Here is a 25,486-nt window from a genome sequence, read left to right as displayed (position 1 = left end):
GCTCCCCCCCCCCAGCACACACCCCGGGAAGGAGGCTCTGGCAAAACAGCCCATGGCCAAGCTGCCTCAGCCGGGCCGGGGGAGCCTGTGAGTCGGGAGGTGGAGGGTTCACAATCGGGCGTCTCCAAGTCACTGTGAAAGCGAAACCAGCCACCCACCAAACACGGGGCCCCGCTCGCCGCCTGTCTCCTTATGAACCAGCTGCCCGAAGTGGGACGCAGCCCGCAAGGCGCTCAGGGGCCTCGGGCCGCGGGCCTGCCCGGAAGGCTCGGGCCCCCGCGGGCTGGCACACCTGGCAGCCGGGTGCCTGCAGTGTGGCCCGGTGGCCCCGCCGCTCTGCGCCTGCGGGGCTCCCACGGGGCCCGGGGCACCCCCGCGGGCCTCCCACCTCGGCGGCCCCCACACACCGTAAACCCTGAGCCTGGCCCTGTCAGCCGGGAATTTCTGTTGCCAAACTGCAGAACCCGCCCTGGCTAGCCGCATTCGAAAAGCAACGGGCACTGCGGGTACTGGGACGCCTGGCGGTCTCTGTAGCGACCCCGCGGAGTTAGGCTCGGAGCCGCTGGACTGGCGGAGCCCGGCCATGTGCGCACCCTCCCGGGAGGCTCCGCGATTGGGCAGCCCGGTCACGTGCATGTCCTCCTGGCGGGCTCCGGATTGGGGGAGCCCGGTCACATGTGCACCCTTCCCGGCAGGCTCCCGATTGGGAGAGCCATGTGCCCATTCTCCTGGCCGCAAGGGACGCTGGGAAAGTATCCTTTGCGCCTGTTGACGGGGGCACACGATGCACGAAGACGGGCTCCCCTCCGACTCCGGACCTCCGCCCATGGAGGCGGATCCACAACCCTTTTTGACAGATGCGCAGATGTGCAGGGTGGCACCCAGGGGTGGCCTGCCGTGCCCCTGCGTGCCGTGGGCCCCTGCCTGCTCCCGGGAGTCGAGGGCCCCCTGTTCTCTGCGCGTCCGGGTTGCTGGCTCCCGTGCCCCGCAGACGAGGGGGGCATCCCTGACCCCATTATCTGCCTTCTCCTAAGCAAGCAGACGCTGTCGGCGGCGGTGGCAGCCAGGCTCGACTTCTTAGAGGGACATTTTAATTTGTTTCCGACTCCTTTAATAAAAACACTAAGAAAACAGGGCCAGCGGGCGTGAATTCTGGAGAGGAACTGCTCACTGCTCGGTGTCACCTTGCAAACGCCACACGCCCTCTTCCCTCGAGGCAACACCTAGGGCGTCTTCTGAGAAAGAGCACCCGTCTCGGTGGGAAGTACGTGAGAAAAAGACAGAGGCGGACAGGATCTTATCGCGCTGTTTCCCACGGGAGAGGAAGGCCGCGGCGGGCGCTGTCCAGCGGTCTCTGGTGCATCCCCTGACTGCGCCCCCCCCCCACCATGGGCCCCTGCCCGGCAGGGAGGAGACCCGCAGCAGCGGCCGGCCAGGCTGCTGACCAGGGTTGAGACTGTGGACGAGGGCCGGCACCTCGGCTCACTAGGCTAATCCTCCGCCTTGAGGCGCCGGCACACCGGGTTCTAGTCCTGGTTGGGGCGCCGGATTCTGTCCCGGTTGCCCCTCTTCCAGGCCAGCTCTCTGCTGTGGCCCGGGAGTGCAGTGGAGGATGGCCAAGTGCTTGGGCCCTGCACCCCATGGGAGACCAGGAGAAGCACCTGGCTCCTGGCTCCTGCCATCAGATCAGCGCGGTGCGCCGGCCGCATCGTGCTGGCCGCGGCAGCCATTGGAGGGTGAACCAACGGCAAAGGAAGACCTTTCTCTCTGTCTCTCTCTCTCACTGTCCACTCTGCCTGTCAAAAAAAAAAAAAAAAAAAAAAAAAAGAGACTGTGGAGAAAATGTGTCCCTCCCTGGGCTCCGTCATCGCGGTGAGGAGGGTGGCCGGGAGTCTTGCAGACCTGACACCTTGGGAACTGGGCATGCTCCTTGGGAGAGAGGCGAGACTGGAGGGGGCGGGGAGAGGCAGGGCCAGTACTTGGCATTGGCAGGTTAAGCCTCCACCTGCAGCAAGGGCATCCTGTATGAGCGCCGGTTGGTGTCCTGGCCGCTCCACTTCTGATCCAGCTCCCGGCTGATGCGCCCAAGTGCTTGGGTCCCTGCACCCACGTGCGAGACCTGCAGGAAGCTCCTGGCTTCAGCCTGGCCCAGCGCAGGTGGTTGTGGCCGTCTGGGGAGTGAACCAGCAGATGGAAGACCTCACTCTCTCTGCCTCTCCCTCTCTGTGTCTGTAACTCTTTCAAAAATAAATCTTTTAAAAAAGAAAGTGATGGGGCGGCAGGAGGGCTGAGGTTCGGGAACTGTGGAGGGGAGCCCCGTTCCTTGCAAAAGCGCCGCATTTTTTATTTCAGCTTCAGTTCTAATTGCATTTCCTTTCCCGAGTAGGATTACGTTCCCAGGAAGCACTGTTCAGACGACAGGAAAGATCATGCCTGCCGCTGCCGCCTGGGTCTCCCAGCTCCTCTCCCTGGAGGCCTGGGCCATGTGCTGTGTCTCGTGGCTCCTGCCCCATGTGCCCAGTGCACGCTCACACCTCCCGCTACCACACAGGAGGGGACACACGCCTTGCGCGGAGCTGTGCTTCCGTCACCGCACTCACACATCCTGGGACTTGGCTCGGGTCAGGACACGGCTTCCCGAGTCGCTTTGGACACACAGCCCCTATGTGGCTCTCCCTATCGGATGTGCTTTAAGCGTGGCTGCACCTGCCCCCGGGGCCGGAGACTTGGTGGTGTCATCAGGTGGCCTTGCGGAGGGCAGGTTCCGGTTTAAGCCGCTCCGGCAAGGTGACTCACCCTCTGCAAACTGCCTTGGAAGGTGCCGGTGAGCTGCGCCCAGGGCGGTTGGTTGGTTGCACTATCGGGAATTGCTGGGGCGTTAGACATTCGGAAGCTTTGGCTCTTCCTCTTTCTCCTTCCACTTCCTTCTCTGCCAGGTTAAATTTCTGGAACCGTGTCGGGGAACTGCTCAAGGAACCTTTGCTGCAGACCCAGGAGCAAGGTGAGCACGCGAGATGCAGGTGCCAGTGTGTGTCTGGACTCTGCCTTGGCTTTAGTGAGCAATCGGGGGGAGGGGGGCTGAGTTCGTCTGGGGACGAGCGGGTAGGGAGCAGGTGACCCGCTTTGTCCTGGTCCTAGCCCTGATGATCCCATGTCCCGGGAACCCACTGGGTCCCGGGCAGAGTGGCACAGCTGGTGACCCTGGAGTGGTCCTGACGAGGAAGCAGGACAGGGAATGACTGCGTCGAGCAGCGTGGTCTGCACGAACGGGAAGTGCCCGGGTGCTTGCTGTGGCCGAAGATGCAGGCGGCTCGCAGAGGCTCACGGGAGAGCATGGGAGGATTCAGGTGTGGGCGGTTGGCGAGGAGGTGACTGACCTACAAAGCAGAGGTGAGAATGAGGAGGGCGCCAAGGTGAGGAGTGAGGGACAGGAAGGGGCCTCTGGCTGGGGGACGGGCGGGGGCCCCCAAGGAAGGGCGGAGAGGCGCCGGGGGTGAGAGGGGGCGAGGGAGTCCTGCAGGGCCGCAGGTGCCAGGCCTCGTTCTCCCTCTGGTCGGGCTCTGCTCCCTCCACTGTGCCTGTCCCTTGTGTCTCCGTTCCTTGTGAAGTGGGCACCGGCAGGGAGTCAGACATCTGGCACTGCCCTCGTGGCCGGGGCCCAGGACTCGCCTCAGGGTGACAACGAGGTCCACGCGTGGGCCGAGCGTGGGCACAGGTGCAGGGGGGACAGAGGCTCGCTGTGGAGGAGACAGCACAGGAATCTACAGGCTGCGTGTGGCTCGGGGCATCTCCCAGGAGCGGAGAGGGGATTGTGAAACAACATGGGGAAAAGTGGCCGGGCAGGGGCCAGGCAGGTGGAGTCTGGGACTCCCAGGGCTGAGCCTGGCTCGGCCTCCTAAGAGGCAGCCGTGGGATGGACAGGTCACAGCCGGGAAGGGCCATCAGGGTCAGGGGACTTCATGGTGCACTCGTCCCTTGGCCACTGTGGAAGGCGGGTGGTTGGGTAGGGGCCAGGGTCAGTGGCCGCTGAGCTGGGGGACCATGTCTGTGATCTCCAGAGGTGCAGGCCTGGCTGGTTCCCCGCAGGGTTGCGTGGGGACGCAGTGGGAGGGCAGGCTACGGTGTGAAGGGCGCAGGGGCTCAGGCTTGGGCTCTGGGAGGGGAGGGGCCGGCTGGAGCAGCTCGTCTGGCCCCTGGCACTCCTGAGATGCGGGGCTGGGCAGGTCTGCATGGCCCTGTCAGCCTCCTGGCCTCGGGTTTCCTGTGGGTCAGACCCAGACTCCAAGGCTGGCTCTGCCACAGCCTGGCAGGGTGACCTGGAGCCTCGGTTTCCTTGCCTGTGAAATGGGAGGGCAGGAACAGGCCCCGCCTGGGCAGGGCAGTCTGACCAAGTGCAGGGAGGCCGAGCTGGAGGGAGCTGCTCCATTGCCTCCACCCCAGCCCTCGCGCCAGGCTTCAAAGTCCTGTTCTGGATTCTTGCAGGGGAGTGGGGAGGGGAGTGGAAAGAAAGAGATGCAGCCAAAGAAGGGGCAGACGGGGGCTCAGGGGGGCAGGGTAGGGGGAGGAGAGACAGAGGAGGGTCAAAGATGGTGCTTTTACTTTGAGAGACAGAGAGAGGTCTTCCATCCACCGGCTCACTCCCCAAATGGCCACAACAGCTGGGGCTGGGCCAGGAGCCCGGATCTCGATCCAGGTCTCCCCTGTGGGTGGCAGGGACCCGACCACTGGGGCCGTCGCCTGCTGCCTCCCAGGGTGTGCAGTAGCAGGCAGCTGGACTCAGGAACGGAGTCAGCACTCAAACCCAGGCGCTCTAATGGGTGGAGGTGTCCCAGCCGGCCGCTTAACCGGTAGGCCAGATACCTGCCCCAATCTTGGGATTTGTAGTCCGAGAGAGAGAGCGTCACGTCCTCCCACGTCCACTGGCCTCACTCAGGGCTGTGTGTGTGTGGATGTGCCCCTCCAGGGGGAGGTTTCTTGCAGAGGGAGCAGAGACCGTGCACAGGTTTACCCCCCACCCCGGGTTAGCATGCGCCCGCGTGGACCCTTGGCCATAACCTCTCTCCCCCACCCCCGCACCCCGCTGCCCCACCCTGGTTCCAGCAGCCTCTACAGGCTGCAGGGGAGAGGCCTCTCCCTCCCCGGTGCCAGGCGGCAGGCCTGTGAGAGGGCAAGCAGGATGGAGGAGCAGGGGTCCTGGGCAGCACTATGGGGCCGGCACACGGCAGCCACTTGCTGCTGGCCAGGCCCCTGCCTTCTGTCTATGCCTGGGCGTGCGCTCTTTCCTCCTATGATTTTAAGAGTTTAAATTGAACTCATTTGTTTGGGAGAAGGAAATAGATTCTGACACAGCCTTCCCACTCTCTCCCCCCTGCCCCGCCCTGCCCATGGCCCTGGAGGCAGCATTCTTGGTTTCATAAGACTTCCAGGAATATTCAAGCTGCATGAATCTTGGCTGTTGTCATCGCCACTGTCACAGCCGTGCTCGGCACCCCCTCGTTCCTGGAGCAGGGGCGTGGGCTGAGGCGGGGGCTCGGGCCCTGCGCTGCGGCTGCGCCGGGCCCACAGGCAGGCCCACTGAGCGACATCAGAGGCTCTGTGGCTGGGAATTCCACGACACGGCACCGGCCTTGGGGAGGCCTCTCGCTACGTCGTCACCTGGCGGAGGGCGTCACGTGGACGGCCAGAGCAGGTGCACCGGCTCCAGTCTCCCCTGCTCTTCTCACGAAGCCACTAGCGCCGTGCGGGCGCCCCATGCCACACCTCATCTGATCCGAACCTCCGAATACCGTGTGTGTGTGGTTTCCGACACAGGAGCTTGTCCAGAGGAACCGTCCTGTGTTGCGAGCCTACTGTGTGTGGCCACACTGGGTGCTGTACACACACCTCCGGACGTATCAAAGCAGCTGCTGCTGTCCCCTTGCTTGACAGGTCTGGAAGTTAAAGCATAGGGTGGCCAAGGTCACCCAAGGTCACCCAGCTGCTGAGCGGCCACGATGCCCCCTGCTTCTTCCCCCGTGCTGGCCTCCTGGGTTTGCACAAGGCAGTTGAGAATTCCCTGGGGCCTAATCCTGCGTCCTCACATCCCTGTGCCCTTCCGGCTCCTGCCTGCCCTTCCTCCTCGCCCTCTGGGAGGAGGCAGAGCTGTCGAGGCGGGGAGAGGGGACCAGCACTGCTGCCCTCCTGGCCCTGGGTTGGACGCGCCCAGCGTCCCTGGACCTGTGACACCGCTCCTAAATAGATGTGCATTTTTCTAAAGAGAGGTCCTTCTAAGTCCCTAATGAAAGAGAGAGAAGCCCTGAGTTATCCCCCACGACCCCAAACAAAGCGGGTTGGGGCAGACTAGGAACCACGGCTGGGGAGAAAGCGGGAGCCTCTAGAATGTTCTGTGAGTGGCCATCGGATTGCTCCCAAAGCCCCCATCACTAGTCGCCTCTGAATGTTAAACTAAGGAGCTTCCCTGAAGGCTGGGTGAAAAGGGGTCTCAGAGATGGGGGTGCCGCAGGCTGGCATGAGGCTGAGGGGGACGTGTGTGCGGGCCTGGGTGTCGGCGGGGGCTGACCGGATGAGGGGGGCCTGTGTGAGATGGGGGTGGCGGTAGGGGAGGCTGCGGCCCCTGCTCCTGTGCGTAGGCCCCCACCTGTGAGTGGCTGGGCTGTGCCGCCACTACGCCCACAGCAGCCGCCCCCAGCATGGGAGGCAGATCTTTATCACCCATAGGTGCTTCAGGAGTTTCAGACTTGCTCACCCGCCCGGTCTCCCCGCCTCCCCAGCCAGGCCTGGCCCCTCCAGCCTCTGCACAGGAAGTGGGCTGGCCCCAGGGTTTCAGTCTGCGCTGGCCCAGCCATCGTCAGCTACCTGGGCCGGAGCCGGAGATGGCGCCAGCCCCCACTGCCGAGAGCACTGGAGGGAGCGTGCCGCAGCCCCATGTCTCAGCCAGGTGATGCCCCCTCCTGCCCCCTCCTGGCCCCTGCCCACCTGTCAAGGGGCTCGGGATGGGGGAGGTCTTGGGGAGGATGCTGGGCTCTGACCCCACGGGGCTCGGGGTGGGGGGGTCTTGGGGAGGATGCTGGGCTCTGACCCCACGGGGCTCGGGGTGGGGGGGTCTTGGGGAGGATGCTGGGCTCTGGCCCCGCTCTCCCAGCAGTTTCTGCTTGGCCCTGGATCACCCCCCCTCAGCCTTGTCTGAAACTCCCCTGAAGGTGGGGCAGCCCTGTGCAGGAGCTCCTGGTTGGAGAACAAGCTGGCCCCAGGGCCAGGCACCCTCTTCCCAGCCTCCCCGTCCCACTCTGGGGTGAAGGCTTCCCTGGGCCCTGTGTGCTGGGCCTGGAGGGGTGGAGGAGGTGGGAGGCCCGGTGTGGAGCCACCTGGAGCTGCCCGCTGAGCGCTGGGGGCTGGGGCCTGGGAGGCACCCTGGGCACAGTGCTCTGGAGGCGGCGTGCGGGCTGTGGGGGGAGCGGGGCTGCCTGGCCGCCCTGGGATGGAGGTCAGAGCCTCGGCTTCCAGCCCCGGTTTGTCTCTTGGCTGAGGGACTGGACGGGTCAGTGGCATCCCCCGGTGCTGGGGACAGGCCTCCACCTCTGAGGCTCTCCCTGCTCGCACACTCCCCTGCACGGGAGCACCTGGCAGGGGGGGAGGGTGCCGAGGGGCAGAGCCGTCCTCAAGGGTCGTCTTCCTTCCCCACGACCGCACACGCAGCGGGAGGCGCCCCGAGGGGAGCTGTGGGGGGGGGGTGAGGGGTGAGGGGAGCCGGGCCAGTCTGGGTCAGAGGCTGGGGGGACACACTGGGCTCCTGCTTGGCAGTCCCGCCCCAGCTCCCCCTGCGCGCCGCCAAGCAGCGGAGCCGCAGATGGCTCCAAACTGGGCTCAGAGCCCAGCTCTGTCCCCTCGCTAACCTGGGCACGAAGCTGACCTGTGCCTCAGGTCACCAGCTGAGAAAGGGGAAGCCAGTAGTACCTGGGCTGCGGCTGCTGCTGCTGCTGCTCCTCCTCCTCCTCCTCCTCTTCCCTCCTCCTCTATCCTCCTCCCTCCTCCTCCCCCTTCAAATCAGACAGCCGGCGCTTGAGCCGCCCTGAGCTCCGTGGGTAACTGATTTGGGTAACTCGGCAGGGCTGTGTAATGAGGTGTGGCCTCTGGGTCTTCGGCTGTGAATGGTGTGGCTGTCTGGTGTGTGTGTGGGGGGGGGGCAGGGACCACACCCAGGAGTGCACGTGAGTGCCCGTGGGGACAGAGTTTGGCTCTACCTATCCTTGTCTGAGGCGGGCTCTCGCCCGGGCTGCGCGACTATGACCGTGACCTGAGCAGCTTCCCCAACCTCCCAGAGCCTTGGCTTCCTTCCCGTGGAAGGAGGCGGCTCGGAGCGCTCCCTCTGCAGCCTCCCTCTGCAGCCTCGCCCTGACAAGCTCTGCACCCCTGCCCGGGAGGGGAGCCCACTCCAGGGGCTGTTCTCTCCCTGTCGAGCTTGGCCTGTGGCCTGGTCTTGACCTTCCTGCGATCTTGCACCCACTCTCCTCTGGGGCTCTGCCAGAAGCGGGGTCGCCCTGTCACCCAGGGTCCCCAGGGCAGGGCTGTGGGAGCGTGGGAGGGGCAGTGGGAGCTGTAGGGTCCCAGCTGCACGGCCTGCGTCACTGATGGACCCACAGTAAGGGCTCAGCCTGCCGTGGGGACAGTGGGTAGCAAGGGCGAGCCCATAGGTACCTCCCGGCTTCCTGCCCGCCCCTGGGGCAGCACCTGGACACGGCGACTGCCCAGAGTGGGGGCTGTCGGCCCTGGTTCTGGGACCGGCGCCTGGGAGAGGAGGGTCTGTGTAGCGGGTGACAATGGCAGGGAGCAGCTCTGCCCCTAACTGGATGTGACCTGGGCCAGCTCATGGCCTGGAGCCTCGGTCTCCCCCTCTGTGAAATGGGGGCAGGTGAAGCGTTCGCCCCGCACTGCCGGTGCACCCGGCCCAGGGCCAGCGCTTGTGGGTGTGGCGGGTGTTGTTATTGTCACCTGAGCACGCTCACCGCGCGTGGCTGTCACAGCAGGAGGGTGTGTCCGAGGGCTCACAGGGCCTGGGTGCTGGGCTCTGCCTCACCGGCCGGTTCCCAACAGGGTGTTTGCCTTAGTCTCCTCTGAATGTGGGGATACTTAGAGCACTTTGCCGTGTGTCAAGAGCCTACTGTGGAGCCCGGCCCGTGTAATGCCTACGTGCGTGGTTTGGAGGTGGTTGGGGGCAGCAGACTAGAGAGGGGGTGGGTCCTGCCCCTGGGTCTGTGCTGAGCTCCCATGTGATCCGGAACAAGTCTCCCCACTCTGGGCCTCAGTGTCCCCAGGTGTAACCAAGGGTGGTCCTCCCAGCCCTAACAATGCGCGGGGCCCCGAGTCTCTGCCCTGGGAGATGGAGCCGAGAGCCATCTGGGCTGGGCGCTGGGTCTGCTCCCTGCCCGCTCTGATGGCAGCGCCGAGATGGCCCAGAACCACCCGGACAGCCCTGTGAGTTTTGCAGTCCTGGACGACTCTGGCCACGGCCACTCGGCAGCGTTTATTGGGCGCCTGCGCTGGGTCAGGTCCTGTGTTCAGCGTCTGTGTAGCAGGCACGGTGCTAGCCAGCCCTGCTGCCGCCACGCCAGAGCAGGGAGCGAGGGCTCAGAGCCGAGAGCCTTGGCCTCCACCGGGAAACCAGGGAGGGCTTCATGGAGGAAGGAAAGAGAGGTGTTTGGAACAGGATCTCTGGGAGCGATAGGGGAGACCTGGGAAGGACCTTGGCTGCAGGAGCTACTGGTTCACGTAGGCGGGTGTGTGTGGTGGGTGTGTGAGTGCACGCACGCACCTGTGTGTGCAAGTGTGACTGTATGTGTTCATGCCTGTGCCGTGTGTTGGTGTGTGCACACCCATGTCTTCATGTGGGTGCATGTGTGTGCCTGCGGTCTTGTGCGCACCTGTGTGTGCAAGTGTGCCTGTATGTGTTCACGCCTGTGTCATGTGTTGGTGTGTGCACACCCATGTGTTCTTGTGGGTGCCTGTGGTCATGCATGCACACGTGTGTGCGTGCACGTGCACACGTGAGCTCTAGCAGGTGTACTTGCTGCTGGCTGGGCAAAGGCCGCAGGGCCGCCGGGCGTGGTCCTGTTCCCGGTCCCCAAGAAGCCCCGAGAGTGAGCAGATGGGCCACCAGAGGTGGCTCTGGAAACAGGCTGTGGGCCTCAAGCTGTGGCTTTTCAGGGGCTCAGGGTGTTGTCCAGGCTGGGAGGACCCTGGGCTGGCCTGGGAGTGGGGAGAGGGAGAGACGGCCAGTGGTTCCTGGGCTGTCCCTCGGCCATCCTGTCTGTGGGGCCTCCTGGCTGGCTGGATGTGGGGCTCAGGGGCTGGAGGCGCGATCACCCCGCAATGGAAGTTGGCCCGGAGAGAATCTAGGGGAGCTGAACCTTCGCTGGCGCTGTGGGGGAGGAGCTGAAGGTGGGAGCCAGAGAGACCCCCAGAGTGGGAAAGGCGCTGGGGGGAAGGAAAGCCACAAAGCCTGGGGGACCTCCAAGGGTCTTGGGCTCGGACGGCAGAGGGTGAGGGGTCCGCAGCCTCCTCGGCCCCTCTCAGCCACCTGCTCCGCCCTGTGCCCCCACCACTCTGCCTTGAGCCGCAGTCACCTCCCCTGGATGCCCCGCTGGCCCCCAGTTCATCTCCCTCCCCCACCCCGGCTGCAACCCGCCCTCCTCACTGCAGGCCGAGCTGGGATCTTCCTGAACGAACGGACCATCTGCTCACTTCTCACCTCCTGCACCCACCCAGCCCCTGCAGAGGGTGGGCAGCAGCCACATTTGCCTGCCCAAAGCTCCTGCCGTGACAGGTCCCTGCCGGCCGGTGGCGCCTCACCTCTGTGCTGGGTGGGGTTTCCATGGTGGAGGCCACTGGGCCTCTCCTGCGGGAGCCCCGGCATGACCTCGCTCGCAGGACACTTGGCAGGGGAGCAGTGTGGCTGTCATGGGGGGCAGGGCACCAGGGGCTTTGGCAGAGACGCCCCAGGGGTGCATGTCTTGGAAGGTGTTAGCCTCTGTAAGCGTCAGGGCTTGGGGCCCTGGGCCGGGGAACCTGACAGGGCAGGTTGGGGGGAAGAGAGATCAAGGCCCTCGGTGCCTTGGTTTGCTCATCTGCTAAGTGGGACCACTGAAAGAACTTGTTCATGAGGACCCGGCGAATGAGCACCCGGGCGCACAGTCCTTGACGATGAACACTGCCAGGGGCGGGGCCGAGTGACCAGGGCTTCCCTCCCCGGGGCTCAGCGCCCTGTGGCTTTGCTGGTCTGATCCCTGTCTCTCCCCACCACAAGGGCGTGCCCCACGTTCCGCTGGGGTCCTCCAGCCTCCCTGAGGGAGGGGGCGCATCCTCCTACCTGACTCCCCCGCCCCGCCTGTGCGGGATCTGTCCTGGAGACGCGGGGGTGGCCCAGGGGCACAGGGCTCCCTTCCCTCCCAGGCAGTGGGGGTTTGGCACAAGCTCGCCTTCCAGGTGGGCCCTCGGCTGCTCTCAGAGCCGCAGAGCAGCGGGCACCCCCGTTGTCCAGGGCGCTTGGGGCTGCTGGGCAGCCCCCACTTCTGAGCGCGGGTCTCGTTGGACCTCCCGCAGGTGGGAGAAGCCCCCAGCCCCTGGCGTCAGCTCTGGCCGGCTGTTCATTCAGTGATTCGTGGGTTTGTGCCTGATGCCCGCCGTGGGCCAAATGAGTAAGGCAAGACTGCCTGCCCTGCCCAAGCTCAGCCGGCCCTGCACGCGCGTGCGCGCGAGCGTGTGCATGTGAAGACAGAATGGGTAGGCAGAGGCAACGTCCCCCCCTTATATGTGGCCTCAATTTCCAAGGTGTTGCCACCTGTCATTAACTGTGGTTGGGAAATATTAACTGGAAGAGAGCAGAATAAACAGTTTCTAAGTTTTAAATGATGCGCTGACCCCGGCAGCATGGTGGAGCCCTCTGCATCCTGCTCCGTCCCGACTGGGATGTCCACCACCCCTCACGCAGCCTGTCCACGCTGCGTCCACTCGGCAGCCGTGCCTGAAGCTAAGTCCCACGCCTGTGTCCTGCAGCTGGCATCACCCCCTAGGGGAGGCGTCGCATCATCTCTCCCCAATTGTCCGCAATGGCCAGAGTTGCGTCCATCTGAAGCCAAAAGCCAGGAGCCCCTCTCATGTATCACACACGGGTGCAGGGGCCCAGGGACTTGGGCCATCTTCCACTGCTTTCCCAGGCTACAGTAGAGAGCTGGATGGGAAGTGGAGCAGCCGGGACTCAAACCGGCGCCCATATGGGATACCGGCACTGCAGGCAGCAGCTTTACCCACTACACCACAGCGCCGGCCCCAAGTATATGATCCTTCTACTTCATTATTTGTTATTTCTGCTTGTCTTTCACTGGGCCTCACTTAGGGATTAAACTTTATCGCAGACATGTGTGTACGGGAAACAGCACGGTCTGCACAGGGCAGGGCGCAAGTCTCAGTGGCAGGCTCCCTCTGGGGGTCTTGGGATGATCCCCTACACAGAAGGGGTTACTGTAAACAAACAAACAAAGCATGCTGTGATGCATGGTTTGGGGATGGGGAGCCAGGGGTGCTTTGTACATGATCTGGCCAGCGGAAGTGGCGCTGGAGCAGAGCCTTGAAGGAGGGCAGTGAACAGGACTAGCAGGTGCAAAGGCCCAGAGGCTGGGCTGTGTTGGCATGGTGGGGAGCAGAGGGGCGGGCCCAGACTGCCGGTGCAGCAGGCAGGGCCTGGGTGGGTGTCTCCGTGAGCAGTCTCCTCCTCTTCCTCCCTCCAGGGCTCCTGTCCCCAGCTCTATCCCATGGAAGTGATGGCGGCCCCTGCCCTGCCCTGGTGCCTGCCCCTCATGTTCCTCCTGCTGCTGGCAACCCCCCCTGTATCTACGGCAGAGAGAGGTGAGGACCCCAGCGTCTGGACAGTGACGCTTTCCCCGTTTCCTTGCAGGGGTGGGGGACGAGGGATCAGACCCGCACTTGCTCTGCCCCCACTGCACATGCGGGTCTCTCCACGCCACAGGAGAACCCTGTTTCCTGTTTTCCCTGCCCTGCCGTGGCCTGCTTGGACCTTACAGGCTCTGAGACTCAGTTTCCCCCTCTTTGAAATGGGTCCACCAATCCCTGCCTTGCATGTCAGAGTGGCCTGCCTCCTTCCTCCCCTGGAGCAGGGCTGGTGGGCGCTGGCCCCCTGCAGCCGGCCCCTCACACCTCTCCTCGCCTTGCCTCGCCCGCAGACCCTGGCCAGCTCACCTGCTTCTACAACTCCAAAGCCAACATCTCCTGTGAGTGGACCCAGGAGGGCAGCTTGCCCGGCACATCCTGCCACATCCATGCCCGGCCTTACCTGCGGTGAGTGTGGCCCGCACAGCCCCGCCCGCTCTGAGGCTCCTGGACCCTAAATATGAGACCCTGGGGTCCGTCCTTATGGAAGCTGGCACTCAGCACCCCGCGTGCTGGTCCGAGGGCAGTGGAGGACACTGCCTGGGGACACTGGGCATGAGCCTGTTGTGGCAGGGCAGGGCTCCGCCTTGGGGACCAGGGGGCCGAAAGGGGGCTCTCCAGGCTTTGTGAGTGATCTGGGATTTGGGGAGGCCCCTGGGGCAGCTGTGGGGACAGGGGACAGACATCCAGGTGGGCCCGGCTCTGAGCCGGCTGGGGCAGTGGGGAGGAGGGGGCTGAGGTGGCTTGGGGCTGTGGCTCTTGGGGGAGGAGCTCCTCCAGGGCTCAGTTGAGGAGGGGCTTCAGCCTAAGCCCTGGGGGGCTTTGGCAGGGTTTTAGGGCGAGGGGAACCCCCATCTTGACCTTGTCATGTTTCTAGTGTCACCCTGGCTGCCCCCAGGGCTGGCCAGGATGGGGAGGGCAGCAAGGGTGCTCCTTAGGGAGGAATGTGGGGGGTGGCGGGGGCCCTCAGGGAGTGGGGCCCCTGGGCTCTTGCTGGGGTGGGGGTCTCTCCTGGTCTTTTTTTTTTTTTAAAGATGTATTTATTTATTTATTATTTGAAAGGCAGAGTTACAGAGAGGCAGAGGCAGAGGCAGAGACACACACACACACAGAGAGAGAGAGAGAGAGAGAGAGAGAGAGGTCTTCCAACCACTGGTTCACTCCCCAGATGGCCGCAATGGCCAGAGCTGCGCTGATCTGAAGCCAGGAGCCAGGAGCTTCTTCCGGGTCTCCCACATGGGTGCAGGGGCCCAAGGCCTTGGGCTATCTTCTGTTTTCCCAGGCCACGTAGAGAGCTGGATCAGAAGTGGAGCAGCCGGGACTTGAACCGGTGCCCATATGGGATGCCAGCACTGCAGGCGGCGGCTTTACCCGCTACGCCATAGCACCAGCCCCTCTTCTTGTCTTCTAAGGGAGTTCTTTTACCTTGAAAGGTCCTGGACTAAAACCTGCGAGCTGATCCAGGTGAGGCAGGCGGCCTGGGTCTGTGACCTTGTCCTTGGAGCCCCAAAGGTAGGCAACCCATGGGGCAGCAGAGGGCGGTGGAGGCTGAGCCTTGGGCAGCGCCCAGCCAGCCCCGAGCAGGCTGCCCGGGCTGGGGAGGAGGTGGAGGGAAGGAAGGCAGCACCCGAAGCCGAGGACGCTGGCCTGACCCGGGGACGGGGGCTCCCCGCGTGCACGGCCCCTGCTCCAGCTGACGGCCCCTGCTCCGTGGGTCCTTATCGGGGGTGAGGGCATCCTCAGAACGCCCTGTCTGGCCTGTCTGAGGTCTCGGCGGTGCCGGGCCATGCAGGCTCTGGAGCTTGGTTTTCCAGGCCTGGCTCCACCTGCCGGGAGACCCTGGGCCCCACTTTGCCCTTCTGTGAAATGGGGATAACAATGGCCCCTAGGCTGGAGGGCTATCCTGAGGCCGAAGGACTTGGACCGGCACCTGCCCCTGACTCTGCTGTCAGCGGGGGCCCCAGCCCTGTCCCCTCCCTGACCCATAGGAAGCAGGTTCAGAGGGGCGTGGGCCCTGCCGAAGCCTGCACAGCCGAGGGGCTGCCGAGCTGGGACTGACGCCGGCCCTTCCCTCTTCCCCTAGGCTGTCTGTGCAGGCCGCACGGGTGTGTGCACCCAGTCAGTGCCCCCAAAGCTCTGCCCGGCCATCGCCAGGTCACGCACAGCCAGGGGGCGGGGGACAAGCAGGCGGCCTGGCTCCCCCTCCTGGCTCCGCTGTGTGGCTTCAGGCAAGGCCTGTGACGGAGCTGCCTCCCGCAGGGCTGCGGCCGGCACAGGATGAGACCCGGTCACCTGTCCCGGTCCCAGGCACGGTGGGCAGGCTGCAGAGCTGCGCTCCCTCCGCAGAGCTGCCCTGCGGTCACCCAGCGGGTGACCTCGGGCTTCTCCCCTGCGGCGTGGGAACCGGGTCTCAGGCACCAGCGTGGCTGCCCGGGGGACGCTCACCTCCCGGCCATTACTTCCAGAAAGCTCGGGGTGCAGGGGAGAGGACAGGGGAGTGCTTCGCACTGGAGGCCACTGAGCACCTCGTGTGGGCTCGTCAGGACCTGCACCTTGTCCTTGTCGGGGAGCTTGCTTACCTCTCGTGGCGGGGAGCTCCCTCCCTTCCCACGCGGCCCACTTCTCTTCAGACCGGGGGTTGGTGAAGGGCCAAAGGCAAGCTGCTGCCTGTGTTTGTAAATAAAGCTTTATTGAAACCTGGCCCTGCTGTTGGGCGTGTCTCTGGCTGCTTCGCGCAGCCACGGCAGACTTGAGGGGTTGTGGCAGAGACCACGTGGCTTGCAAAGCCGGAAATAGTTCCTCCCTGGCCCCGGGCAGCAAATGCCGCCCCTGCCTTGGATGGAGGGGAGCCCGAGGGGCGCTGGTGAGGCCGCCCCGCCCCAGCGCCTGCCCGCCTTGCCTCGCAGTCGCAGAGCCTGACCTCAGCCGACACTGTGAATATGAGCGTGCTGTGCGGGGCCGGGGAGCCCAGGCGGGTGGTGAAGACTCAGGACTTCAAGCCCTTCAGCAACCGTGAGTGGCCCACGGTGGCGGGGAGGCGGGGCCTGGAGGCGGGGCCAGGTGACAGGGAGGCGGGGCCGTGGCGGCAGGGAGGCGGGGCTGGGTGGCAGGGAGGCAGGGCCGGTCGGCGGGGAGGCGGGGTCAGGCAGTGGGGAGGCGGGGCCGGGTGCCTTTGCCGCCCATGTCTCCTTCCAGTGCTGATCTGGATAACACTCTGGGAGTTTGTTGAATGACTGAGTGCCTGGCTCCGCCTTTCCCTCCCTCCCCCTTGGGGGCCAAGAGGTGGGGTGGAGGGGAGACCCAGGCAGGGCTCAGAGCATAGCCGTACCTTACCTGGACGTCCTGACTGGCAGGCCCTTGCAACACACCAGAGCCTCGGTTTGCTCATCTGGGAAGTGGGGATGCAGGGCTGCCGCTGGCACAGGGCTATTGGGAGGTGCCACGAGCCAAGGCACCGAAGTCACGGAGGATGTGGCCGCAGCCCCACACGCACCAGCTGTCTGTGGGGCTGCATCGACTCGCAGGGTCCTAGAAACTGGGACTGATTGAAGTTCAGAGCCAGAAGCCGTTCTGCTCCTCACACTTAGAATCAGTGAGGTGATCCAGGTAAAGCCCACGGTCAAGTCCAAGTGCCGAGAAGGCCACCCCGCCCCTCTGGTCAGTAGTTGTTGGTTCAAGTTCAAGATGGCAGTCTGCTCTCAGCGAGCTCACAGCCGGGCCAGGGAGACAGCAAATGAGTAAAGACCCCAAAACGGAGGCTCCTAGTCAGGGAAGGCTTCCTGGAGGAGGTGATGTTTGCATAGACCTGGAGGACGGACGGGGTGGGCATGGCTATCTCGCGCCTGCTGGCTCTCACCTTCTCTCTCTGGCTCCAGTCCGCCTGGTGGCCCCCAGCTCCCTCCAGGTCACCCACGTGGACTCCCGGCGCTGCAACATCAGCTGGGAGGTGTTCCCGGTCTCCCACTACATCGAGCGCGACTTGGAGTTCGTGGTCCGGACGCGGCCAGCAGGCGACCGCTGGGAGGTGAGTGCCTAGCTTCTTCCCTCCCTGTCCTCCGTAAAGTCACACCTGCCCAAGCACAGGGGGACGCTGGGCCGCCTGGCGCTGCCTCCCCTCCCCAGACTCAGCTGCGGCGGATCCCGGGGAAAGATCCCCATGGCCCCGGAACCTCCTAGAGGCCTGGGAAGCCGCCTTCCCGTGACCCCAGGGGGCTGTCGCCTCTTCACTCACTTCCTCATTCCCGCCAGTCAGTCGGTCACCTAGAGCGCCTACCAGGTGCCGCTGGGGAGACAGCGTGGGGTGAGCCAGCAGGGGTCCTGCGCTCAGCAAACTCACCCGGCCAGACGCCGCCTCCTGAGCCTGCAACGCGGCCAGGGTTTTCCACACACAGAGCCAGCCCGGGCCCGCAGGACGTGGCTGTGTGCTGGGGTTGGGAGGGAGCCCACGCGAAAGCAGGTGCCCGGGGAGGCTGGGTGACCGGCCCCCGGCGTGCACGGTGGCCGCCGCTGAGACCCCAGGGGATGGGTCTGCAGGCAGTCAGGGGGCCTTTGGGTAGCAGGGGAGGGCGGAGAGCGTGGCCGGGGAGGCGGGGTGGAGACGGCTCACGCTGACCGCCCCCCCCCCCCCCCCCCGTCTTGGTCCCAGGACGTTCCCCTGCTGAGCATCAAGCAGAGGCAGCAGTGGGTTTGCCTGGAGACCCTCCGCCCCGACACCCAGTACGAGCTGCAGGTGCGGGTCAGGGCCCAGCGCGACAACAGCAAGGCGTGGAGCCCCTGGAGCGCGACCCTCGCTTTCAGGACAAAGCCCGAAGGTACTGGCGGGCAGCAGGGGCGGGGCGGGGCGTGGTTCTGGGAACAGTGAGCGGGGTGGAGGCGTGGCTCTGTGTGGTGGGCGGGGCGGGGGTTGGTGGCCCCGGCGGCCAGCTCCGCCCTCTCCATGCACCACCCTTGGCTCACTTGTGCGACCCTCTGGGCAGACCCACTTTGCAGATGGGATCAGTGAGGGGAAGGATTTGCTCTTGGCCCTGGAGTTAGTGGGAGCGGGGAGGAAAGGGTCTTTTCACTTCGTCCACCCGGAGCCCCAAATCCCTGCTTCCTGCGGGGGACCGGGCGCCTGCACTGAGGCCGGCGCCGGCTGAGCGGGCTCTGGTGAGGCCGCCTCGCCTGTCTTCACACAGCCGCTTCCTGCTCAGGGGAGATGGGGCGGGGTCTCTGGGAGGAACTCAGAGGCAGTGGAGGGCGGCAGGCAGGCGGCTGGGCGGCCTGGCCCGGCTGCTGACGCCGCCGCTCCTCTCTTTCCAGCCTTGTGGGTGGCTTCCCAGAGAGGGTGGGCGTGGGCAGACGGCACACCCCTAGGCCCAGGGCGTGGCAGGGGGGGTCCCTCTAACCCCCACCCTGCTTCTCCTCCCAGCCGGCAGTACCCGGCAGGAGGCCCCGCCCCTGTCTTGGTTGGTCCACGCCATCCTGGGCGTCTGTGGCGCCTTGGGTTTATTCTTCATAGTCTACTCGCTGGTCCACTACCGCACCATCATGCTATGGTAAGAAGGGAGGGGTGTGTGCAAAGGCCCTGGGCAGGAAGGAGCAGGGCGTTCTGGGAAGAGGAAGCAGAGAGGCTGGGAGGGGGGGCGGGGAGACGGCCAGTGGGGCAGCCGGCCGCCTGCTGGCCGTGGCCGTGGTGGTCTCCACAGGCGTAGGGCGTTTTACCCTGCGAGTGAGGCCAGGTGGGCCTGAGCAGTTGGCCCACCTGCCCACGCCGCACAGCCCGGGAGCAGCAAGGCTCGGGCGGAGGCTCCTCCCCACGCACCGCCCCCTCCCTCCCTGCGGGGTGCTCCCGAGGGCTGCAGAGCCTCAAGCCGCTCCGGCTGGCTGCCCTGGCTCCCACGCGGGGGGCCCCTCACCTGCCCGCCCTCCTTGGTGTCAATCTTGCAGCTGCTCCCTCCTGCCGGCACTCTTCCCATGATGCCCTCAGCACCGGGCGTGAACTCCTGGTCCTGTGGGGCTTCCTCCTTGGAGCAAATCAGAAAGTGATGCCCCTCTGTCCAGGCTCTCAGCTTGACTGGGGTTCAGCCCCCACTCACTGTTCCCCCAAGGCCAGATGCCCTTGAGCAGTGCACATCCTGAACCACCATCCGTGGCAGCCCTAGGAGGCCTCTCTGCTACCTCCTTGCTTCTGGTTCACTCTTCTCCAGCCACGTCCACCCCAGACCACATCCTCCTCTCCCCCATCTCCTTTCCTGTTACCCCTGCCTCGCTCTCTTAGCCCTCTGCTTTTTGTCTCCAAGGAAGGGATGGTAATATTGCACACTGTGTGTGTCTGTCTCCCCCGTCACATGTGAGCGCCCCGAGCGGTGGGTGTGTGGCGCAGTGGTTAAGACGCTGGTGGGGACACCTGCGTCCCCCCCCCCCCCCGGAGGGCCCGGCTTCAAGCCCTGGCTCCACTCTCGATCCCAGCTTCCTGTTGCTGTGCGCCCTGGGAGGACCCGACCGGATCCCTGCCCACACCTGCGAGGCCTGGGTGGCGTCCCCAGCTTCCGGCTTTGGCTCTGACCGAGGCCCGGCTTCTGGGGAGGAAGATGGAAGAGTCTCTCTCTGTCTCACAAATAAAATCTTAAAAGCTAACGCCTGCTCCCCGAGAGCCAGGGCATCTCCCTGGCCACGCCGTGTGCCCGTGGCCCGCAGAGCTGTGGGCTGAGCCTAGCACAGAGGCCGCTTCGGGTTCTCACGCCTTCCCCGCTCCTCCACCCAGGCTCAAGAAGGCGCTTAAGTACCACATCCCGGACCCCTCGCAGTTCTTCCCCCAGCTGAGCTCCGAGCACGGAGGCGACTTCCAGGTGGGCGCCAGGAGGGGGCAGCTGGCGGGGCGGGGGGGCGGCACCGAGGCCATGCGGGAGCAGCGTCTGGGCTGGGCTCGGGCCCGGCACTGCCCTCGAAGCCAGCGGAGGGACCGAGCAGGACACGCTGCTGCAGGACGGGTTCTCCCCACCCACTGCCTGCGCACCTGCTGGGGAGGGGGCGGGCAGTGCTGCCCTGCCCCTGCACCCCTTCCCCGGGCGGCCCCATGGCTTAGCACAGCACAGACGGCGGCCAGTCATCCAGGCGAGCTGAGGCCCCGCCCACAGAGGGGCTCTGAGGGTAGTGGTGCTGCGAGCCCACCTTGGGCCCAGCCGTGTCCCCGCCCCCAGCTCATGCCCACTTCTGGAAGGAAGCGTCCAGTGGGAAGAGGGCTGTGGGGGCTGCTTCCCCCTGCCTTCCCCGACTGCGTGGGCTCATGGCTGCTGGGGCCCTGTCCGCAATTCTTCGGGGACTCCCGAGGCTGGGGCTGCCCTCCCTATACTCCTGGTGTGGGGAATGTGTCTCCTCCCTCAGCTTGGGAGGTAGTGAGATCCCCATCAGCAGAGGCATCCAAGCAAACCGTGAGACCTTCCAGCCTACATTCCTGCCCTGGGCCTAGTGTGTGTGTCGGGGGCTCTGGAGGGGCCCCTGGGGAGGCACCATGTGACTGGAGTCTGGAACCCCCCACTGCGTACATGGGCAAGGGGCCTGCTCGTACCCCTCCACCCCTGTGCCCCGGGGCATCTGGGAGTGACCGGGTAGTGTGCGTGCAGCATGTGCGTGCACTGTGCCTGCGTGCAGGGGACAGCTTGCCCTGGACCCTGCTTCAGGGCCTTGTGGGCAGAGGCTGCGGCCCAGGAAGTGGCTGACCACACCCTGCCCGGGGCCCGGTGCACACCAGCGCCAGCCACAGCCTGGCCGCTTCCCTCCTGGTGGCTGCTCGGGGCTGCCGGGCCCTGCCCTCTGCCGCTGTTTCTGCTGTCACCGACTTCGGGGCCCTGCACCTGCTCTGCCCCCGCCCCCAGCTCAGTGCCCCCCTCTTCCATCCTCACTTTGCCCTCTTGATCGGGCCCTCAGCCTTTCTCCGGCCTGAGTAGGGGGCGGGCTCCACCGAGTGGGGTGCGTGTGTACGTGTGCGTGTGTGATGGCCGGCTCCGTCTCACGGACTCAAACCCTCAAACCCGGTGTTTCTCCGCTTGTTCCTGAGCTCACGTGCGACCTGCAGCGTGGGCCCTGGGGGTGGGGGCCGCGGGCCACCTGCTGAGGGCTCCCGGGACAGGGCTGGTGGGCTCCTGCCCCACCCAAGGTCCCTGCCAGGAAGTCAGAGAGCTCCAGCCCCTGGGCTGCCCGGGTCACACTGCCGCTGGGTGCCAAGGTCCCAGGGAAGGCACCTGCGCCCCGCGCCCCTCCTCGCCAGGCTCCCGAGCAACTGTGGGCGTGCTCTTCTCTCGGCTGAGGGCAGCGCGGGAGGCAGGGGTGGGGGCTGCGAGGCATGCCCCGCCGGAGATGTCTACGTCCCAGCTCTGTGACCCGGCCCTGGCCGTGACCCCTCAGCGCAGCGGGGAAGTGGGCGAGCTGTGCCGCTGAGGACGGCTCTGCTTTGGCCTTGACTGGCGCTGGCGCACGCTGGGACACTCTTGTCCTTTGCTGTGTCCCCACACCTGGGACAGCGCCAGGCCCTCAGCAGGTGCCTGGGGAACAGCGAGCTTGAGCCAGCCAGCACCTCCTGGGGCTGTGAGTCAGGCTCACTCCCAGAGAGTCCCTTAGCCAGGGGCGCACACAGTCAGGGCGGGCTTCCCGGAGAGGGCAGCCCTGGGCGGGCTTCCCAGGGTCGGCACTCACCCCGCTCTGGCCTTTGTCCCGCAGAAATGGCTCTCGTCGCCCTTCCCCTCCTCCGCCTTCAGCCCCGGGGGTCCGGTGCCTGAGATCTCCCCCCTGGAAGTGCTGGACAGGGACGCCAAGGCCGCCCCGCTGCTCCTGCAGCACAAGGGCGCCCCGCCCCCACCGCCCACAGCCAGCTGCTTCACCAACCAGGGCTACTTCTTCCTCCACCTCCTGGACGCCCTGGAGATCGAGGCCTGCCAGGTGTACTTCACCTACGACCCCTGCGAGCAGGAGCCCGAGGCGGCGGCACCCGGCGCCCCTGCACCCGCGGGCGCTCCCCTTCCGCTGCTGTGCCCTGTTTCCGGGGACGACGACGCCTACTGCACCCTGCCCCCGGGGGACGAGCTGCTGCCCTTCTGCCCCGCTCTGCCGGGTGGCCCAAGCCCCCCACACCCTGCCCTTGGGGGCAGCAGGGCCTGGGAAGAGAAGCGGCCACCCTCCCTGCGGGAGGGGCTCCTTGAAGACTGGGCTCCCCCCACCGTGGGTCCCCCCGGCCCCGGTGTCCCCCCGCCAGTGAGTGTCCAGCCACCCCTGGAGCTGGCGCAGGGAGAGGCTGGGGAGGGAGTCCCTGCCCCCAGCCCTGAGCAGGGGGCCGCGTCCTCCTGGGTGAGCCCTCCCGGGCAGGACCAGACCAGGGCTCTCACCTCATGTCCGGCCTTGAACACCGACGTCTACCTGACCCTCCAAGATCTCCCGGATCAGGACCCAGCTCACGTAGTGTAGACCGGGCTGCCGAGGACACACGCGTCCCTGTAGGCGGCCCCACCCAGTGCCGCCTGCTCGGCCTGCCCCTCCCTGGCCTCATGCTGCTGCCCGGCCCTGCCTACCCCAAGCCAGGCGCTCCGGAGCCCCTCCCTGCTCCATCATGGGGTCCCACAACTTCTGTCTCCTCCGCAGCCCCCCAGCTGCGTGCCAGCCTCAGTCCTGGGTCGCCCAGGGGGCTTCCTGCCCCACGCTGACACCACGGGGCAGCCGGAGCGTGCTTTCCAAAGCAGACACGGCCACGCTCCTGCCCCCATCCGAAGCCTGCCGTGGCTCCCCATGGCCCTCCGCGGCACGTCCTGGCCCAGCCACACCACTTGGAGCTCCCTCACGCCACACACCTTGGCACCTGCCACCCTGCCGCGTCCAGGCGACACATCCCTCAGCCTTTGGGGCCTGTGCTGCTGTCCCTCGGGGACCCTCTCCCTCCAGTGCACCAAGGCTTCCAGGCTGGGTGCCGGCAGGAGGAGCTCCTGGGGCCATGGGGTGGTTGCAGGAAGAGGCCCCGCCCCGTCTCCCTTGGGCTTTCTCTGCAGCCTTCATAGGGGGCCCAAGCCTGGACAACACCCCACAAAGCAGATGCCCGCGGGGTCTTTCCACGGCGGCTTCGCGGACTCACAGCGAGGCCACTGGAGAGCGAACCCCAGGGTCCGAGCAGCCCAGGCAGCAGCGTCCCCCTAGGAGCAGGCCCAGATGCTGCGGCCAAGGGGCCCCCCAGGCGGGTCCCTCCCCCAGCATCCTCCAGGGCAGGAAGCATCCAGAAAGGAAGTATGGGGGGCAGGGCCTTCGCTGTCTTCTCACTGCCCTGGCAGTGCCCAGCGCCCCCTCGGATCCTTGGATGAAATAACGGACTCTCCGGCCCCACCTCGCCTGGGCTCCCGGCCGGGGCTTCCTTCCCTGGGCGGCCCCTCTTGCGGGGGCGGAGGACACGCCCACTAGTTCCAGCACCCCTGCACCTGCAGTCTCCCCCTCCCACACAGCTGGCCCCCTCCTTCTCAGGGCTCGCAGTAGCCGTCCGACTTCTCTCGGCCCGGCCTAGACACGCACGGTCACACCATGGCGGCTGTCACAGCCTTCCGCCCCAGCAGGAGAGCGACCCAATCCCACCTAACTGAGCGGCCGCCGCTCACCCTGCACTTACAGGCCCTGCTCACAGCTGATTGGACCCCTGGCCACGAGCCCTCTTATAGGTTCTTCCACAGCCAATGAGGTGGCTTGGAGCAGTAGCTCTGTCCAATCAGGGAGGCTGGCCTGATCTAGCCAATCAGATTCTTCCTCAGTCTTGCGTGTTGGGCCGCAGGGAGCCGGGCCCTGGAGCAGGTGCTTGGGACTGGGGCCCCGAGAGGGTAGGCGGGCGATGAGCCTGGGGAGCCGGGGGCTTCGGGCTCCTGATCCAGAAACTGCTACTTAGCCGAGGACGGTTACGGCGCTTCGGGTGAGGGCCCTGCTGCCTGTCCGTCCGGAAAAAACGCTGCTTTCTTGAGGTTGCCCGGGTCTCGCGTCCTTACCCAGGAAAGAGCTCACTCACCGGGCTGTCCCGCCGGCGTCCTCCCAACACCTGCCCTGCAAGCCCCAGCCTGCGGTCAGCCCCGAGCCCTGCTCACACCCTTGCTGTGTGTCCGGAGGCAAACTTCTCAGCAAGTCTTTTCCATGTCCCAGTGAAGAAGTAGCGTTGGCTTTTTCCACTCTGAAGAGTTCCGGGGCGGGGGGGGGGGGGGGGGGTTTGGGTTTCCCCAGGCTCGGCCATTGTATTATGTACGGCTTTTAATGGTCCGTGTGTCTCATCTTTATTATTTTCTGAATACCGATGCACTGTTTTGTCTAAATAAATTTATTTAAAAGGAAATCTTTGTATTGCTTCTGTAAATGGAAAACCGATTTTCCCTATAAATACAAAATGACTGTAAAAAGCGAGTACAATAAAACAAAAATGATGTTTAAATGCTTTGCCTACTGGAAATCTGTTACCTCTGGGAGGGGGGATTGACAGGTGTTGGGAAGTCCGGAAACCTCCACCTTGGGAGTTCACGAGCGGGAGCCGAGTTTCCTGTATTATGTGTGCAGGGGCCGCCCGACACCATTCCACGTCTGCACCTCCCGAATCCACGTGGGGAAATACTGCACTTGATGTGGGATATTTTCTGCTGTGTCCTTGGTGGGAAGAAAAAAAAATGTTGGACTAGATCATGAGCGGCAACATCCAGCCATTATAAAGCTGCACTCATGGCAGACATTGCTAATTGATTGCAACCCTGCATGGCAGACATCGCTAATCAATCACAGCCCTCCTTCTGGCCAAGCTTGTGTGCAGCTTTAGCTTCTGCAATGCTGTGCTCCATAGGCAGCCCCCAGTCTGCCTGGGCGGCATCACCTACTCTTCCCGGCCCTGAATTTCCAGGCTGGGAGGCGGAGAGGGGCTCTGAGCAGGTGAGCCCACAGAGCCCAGCTGTCCCCCTCCTCGTCTGGCAGGAGAGCTGAGCTGGAAGGAGCCAGGGGAGAGGGGACAGGGAGGGAGCAGCTGGCAGGGGTGAGGGGTGAAGGAGGCACCGGCTCGCCCGGGTCGGGTTGCAGGAGGGAGAAGGGTGCCAGCTGGGGGCCAGGTGCAGCCCGGGGCCCCCGGGAGCCATGGGCAGAGCAGGCAGCAGGAGGCAGCCGGGCAGAGCTGCAGGATAGGAGGGAGGGGAGGAGAGCTGGGGGCCCGCCTGCCGCTCATGTTTCCTTTGTTGAACTGGATCGCGTCCCTGACCCTCCCCGTCCCCTGGGTTTCTGCTGTCCCCACCTCTCAGCTTCTGCTCTGAGCGACTTCGGGTGCCCACGTGTGCCAGGCAAACGGTGGTAGCCGTAGGTCCAAGCCTTTGATGGGTAACCCAGCGCCGTGCTTCCCCTTAGGACAGGAGAAAAGACCCAGAAGCACGTGACAAGTGTGCCATCCCCGAGCCTCCCAAACCTCATCTCTTGCCACCTGCCAATGACCCGCACGGCACACGTTTGCTGGTTAGGAAACCGAGGGCAGGACATGCCCTGATGCTTCAGCGGACCCAGGATCCGAACTCAGGTCCCTTGGGCTCCA

General features: G+C 65.2%; 1 protein-coding gene across 4 annotated transcripts; it reads left to right on the top strand.

The window, feature by feature from the left end:
• The first annotated feature begins 2,806 nt into the window (after nt 1-2,806).
• On the top strand, nt 2,807-23,899 carry IL2RB (interleukin 2 receptor subunit beta). 4 transcript variants are annotated; one of them, XM_070051493.1, is made up of 11 exons: nt 2,807-2,824; nt 2,937-3,001; nt 12,780-12,897; nt 13,233-13,347; nt 14,373-14,451; nt 15,846-15,951; nt 16,815-16,963; nt 17,585-17,750; nt 18,350-18,476; nt 19,685-19,769; nt 21,637-23,899. In XM_070051493.1, the coding sequence occupies exons 3-11, from the start codon at nt 12,804-12,806 to the stop codon at nt 22,375-22,377; spliced, it is 1,662 nt and encodes a 553-aa protein (XP_069907594.1). In that variant the 5' UTR covers nt 2,807-2,824; nt 2,937-3,001; nt 12,780-12,803; the 3' UTR covers nt 22,378-23,899. The 4 variants fall into 4 exon arrangements, with proteins under 4 accessions (XP_069907594.1, XP_051698324.1, XP_069907595.1 ...); XM_051842364.2 differs by lacking the exon at nt 2,807-2,824 and having other exon boundaries at nt 2,851-3,001; XM_070051494.1 differs by lacking the exons at nt 2,807-2,824; nt 2,937-3,001 and adding an exon at nt 3,201-3,390.
• The last annotated feature ends 1,587 nt before the right edge of the window (nt 23,900-25,486 follow it).

Source organism: Oryctolagus cuniculus, chromosome 11 (genome assembly GCF_964237555.1).
Source record: "Oryctolagus cuniculus chromosome 11, mOryCun1.1, whole genome shotgun sequence".
NCBI classification, from domain to species: domain Eukaryota; kingdom Metazoa; phylum Chordata; class Mammalia; order Lagomorpha; family Leporidae; genus Oryctolagus; species Oryctolagus cuniculus.
The sequence above is the reverse complement of the archived record's forward strand: the minus strand, read 5'-3'. Positions and strand labels throughout refer to the sequence as shown.

Excerpts from the sequence above, each read along its gene's own strand:
- IL2RB (XM_070051493.1), top strand. The coding sequence starts at position 12,804 with ATGGAAGTGATGGCGGCCCCTGCCCTGCCCTGGTGCCTGCCCCTCATG. Across the intron at positions 14,452-15,845 it reads TTGTCCTTGGAGCCCCAAAG|TCGCAGAGCCTGACCTCAGC; the intron begins GTAGGCAACCCA and ends CTTGCCTCGCAG. Across the intron at positions 19,770-21,636 it reads AGCACGGAGGCGACTTCCAG|AAATGGCTCTCGTCGCCCTT; the intron begins GTGGGCGCCAGG and ends TTTGTCCCGCAG.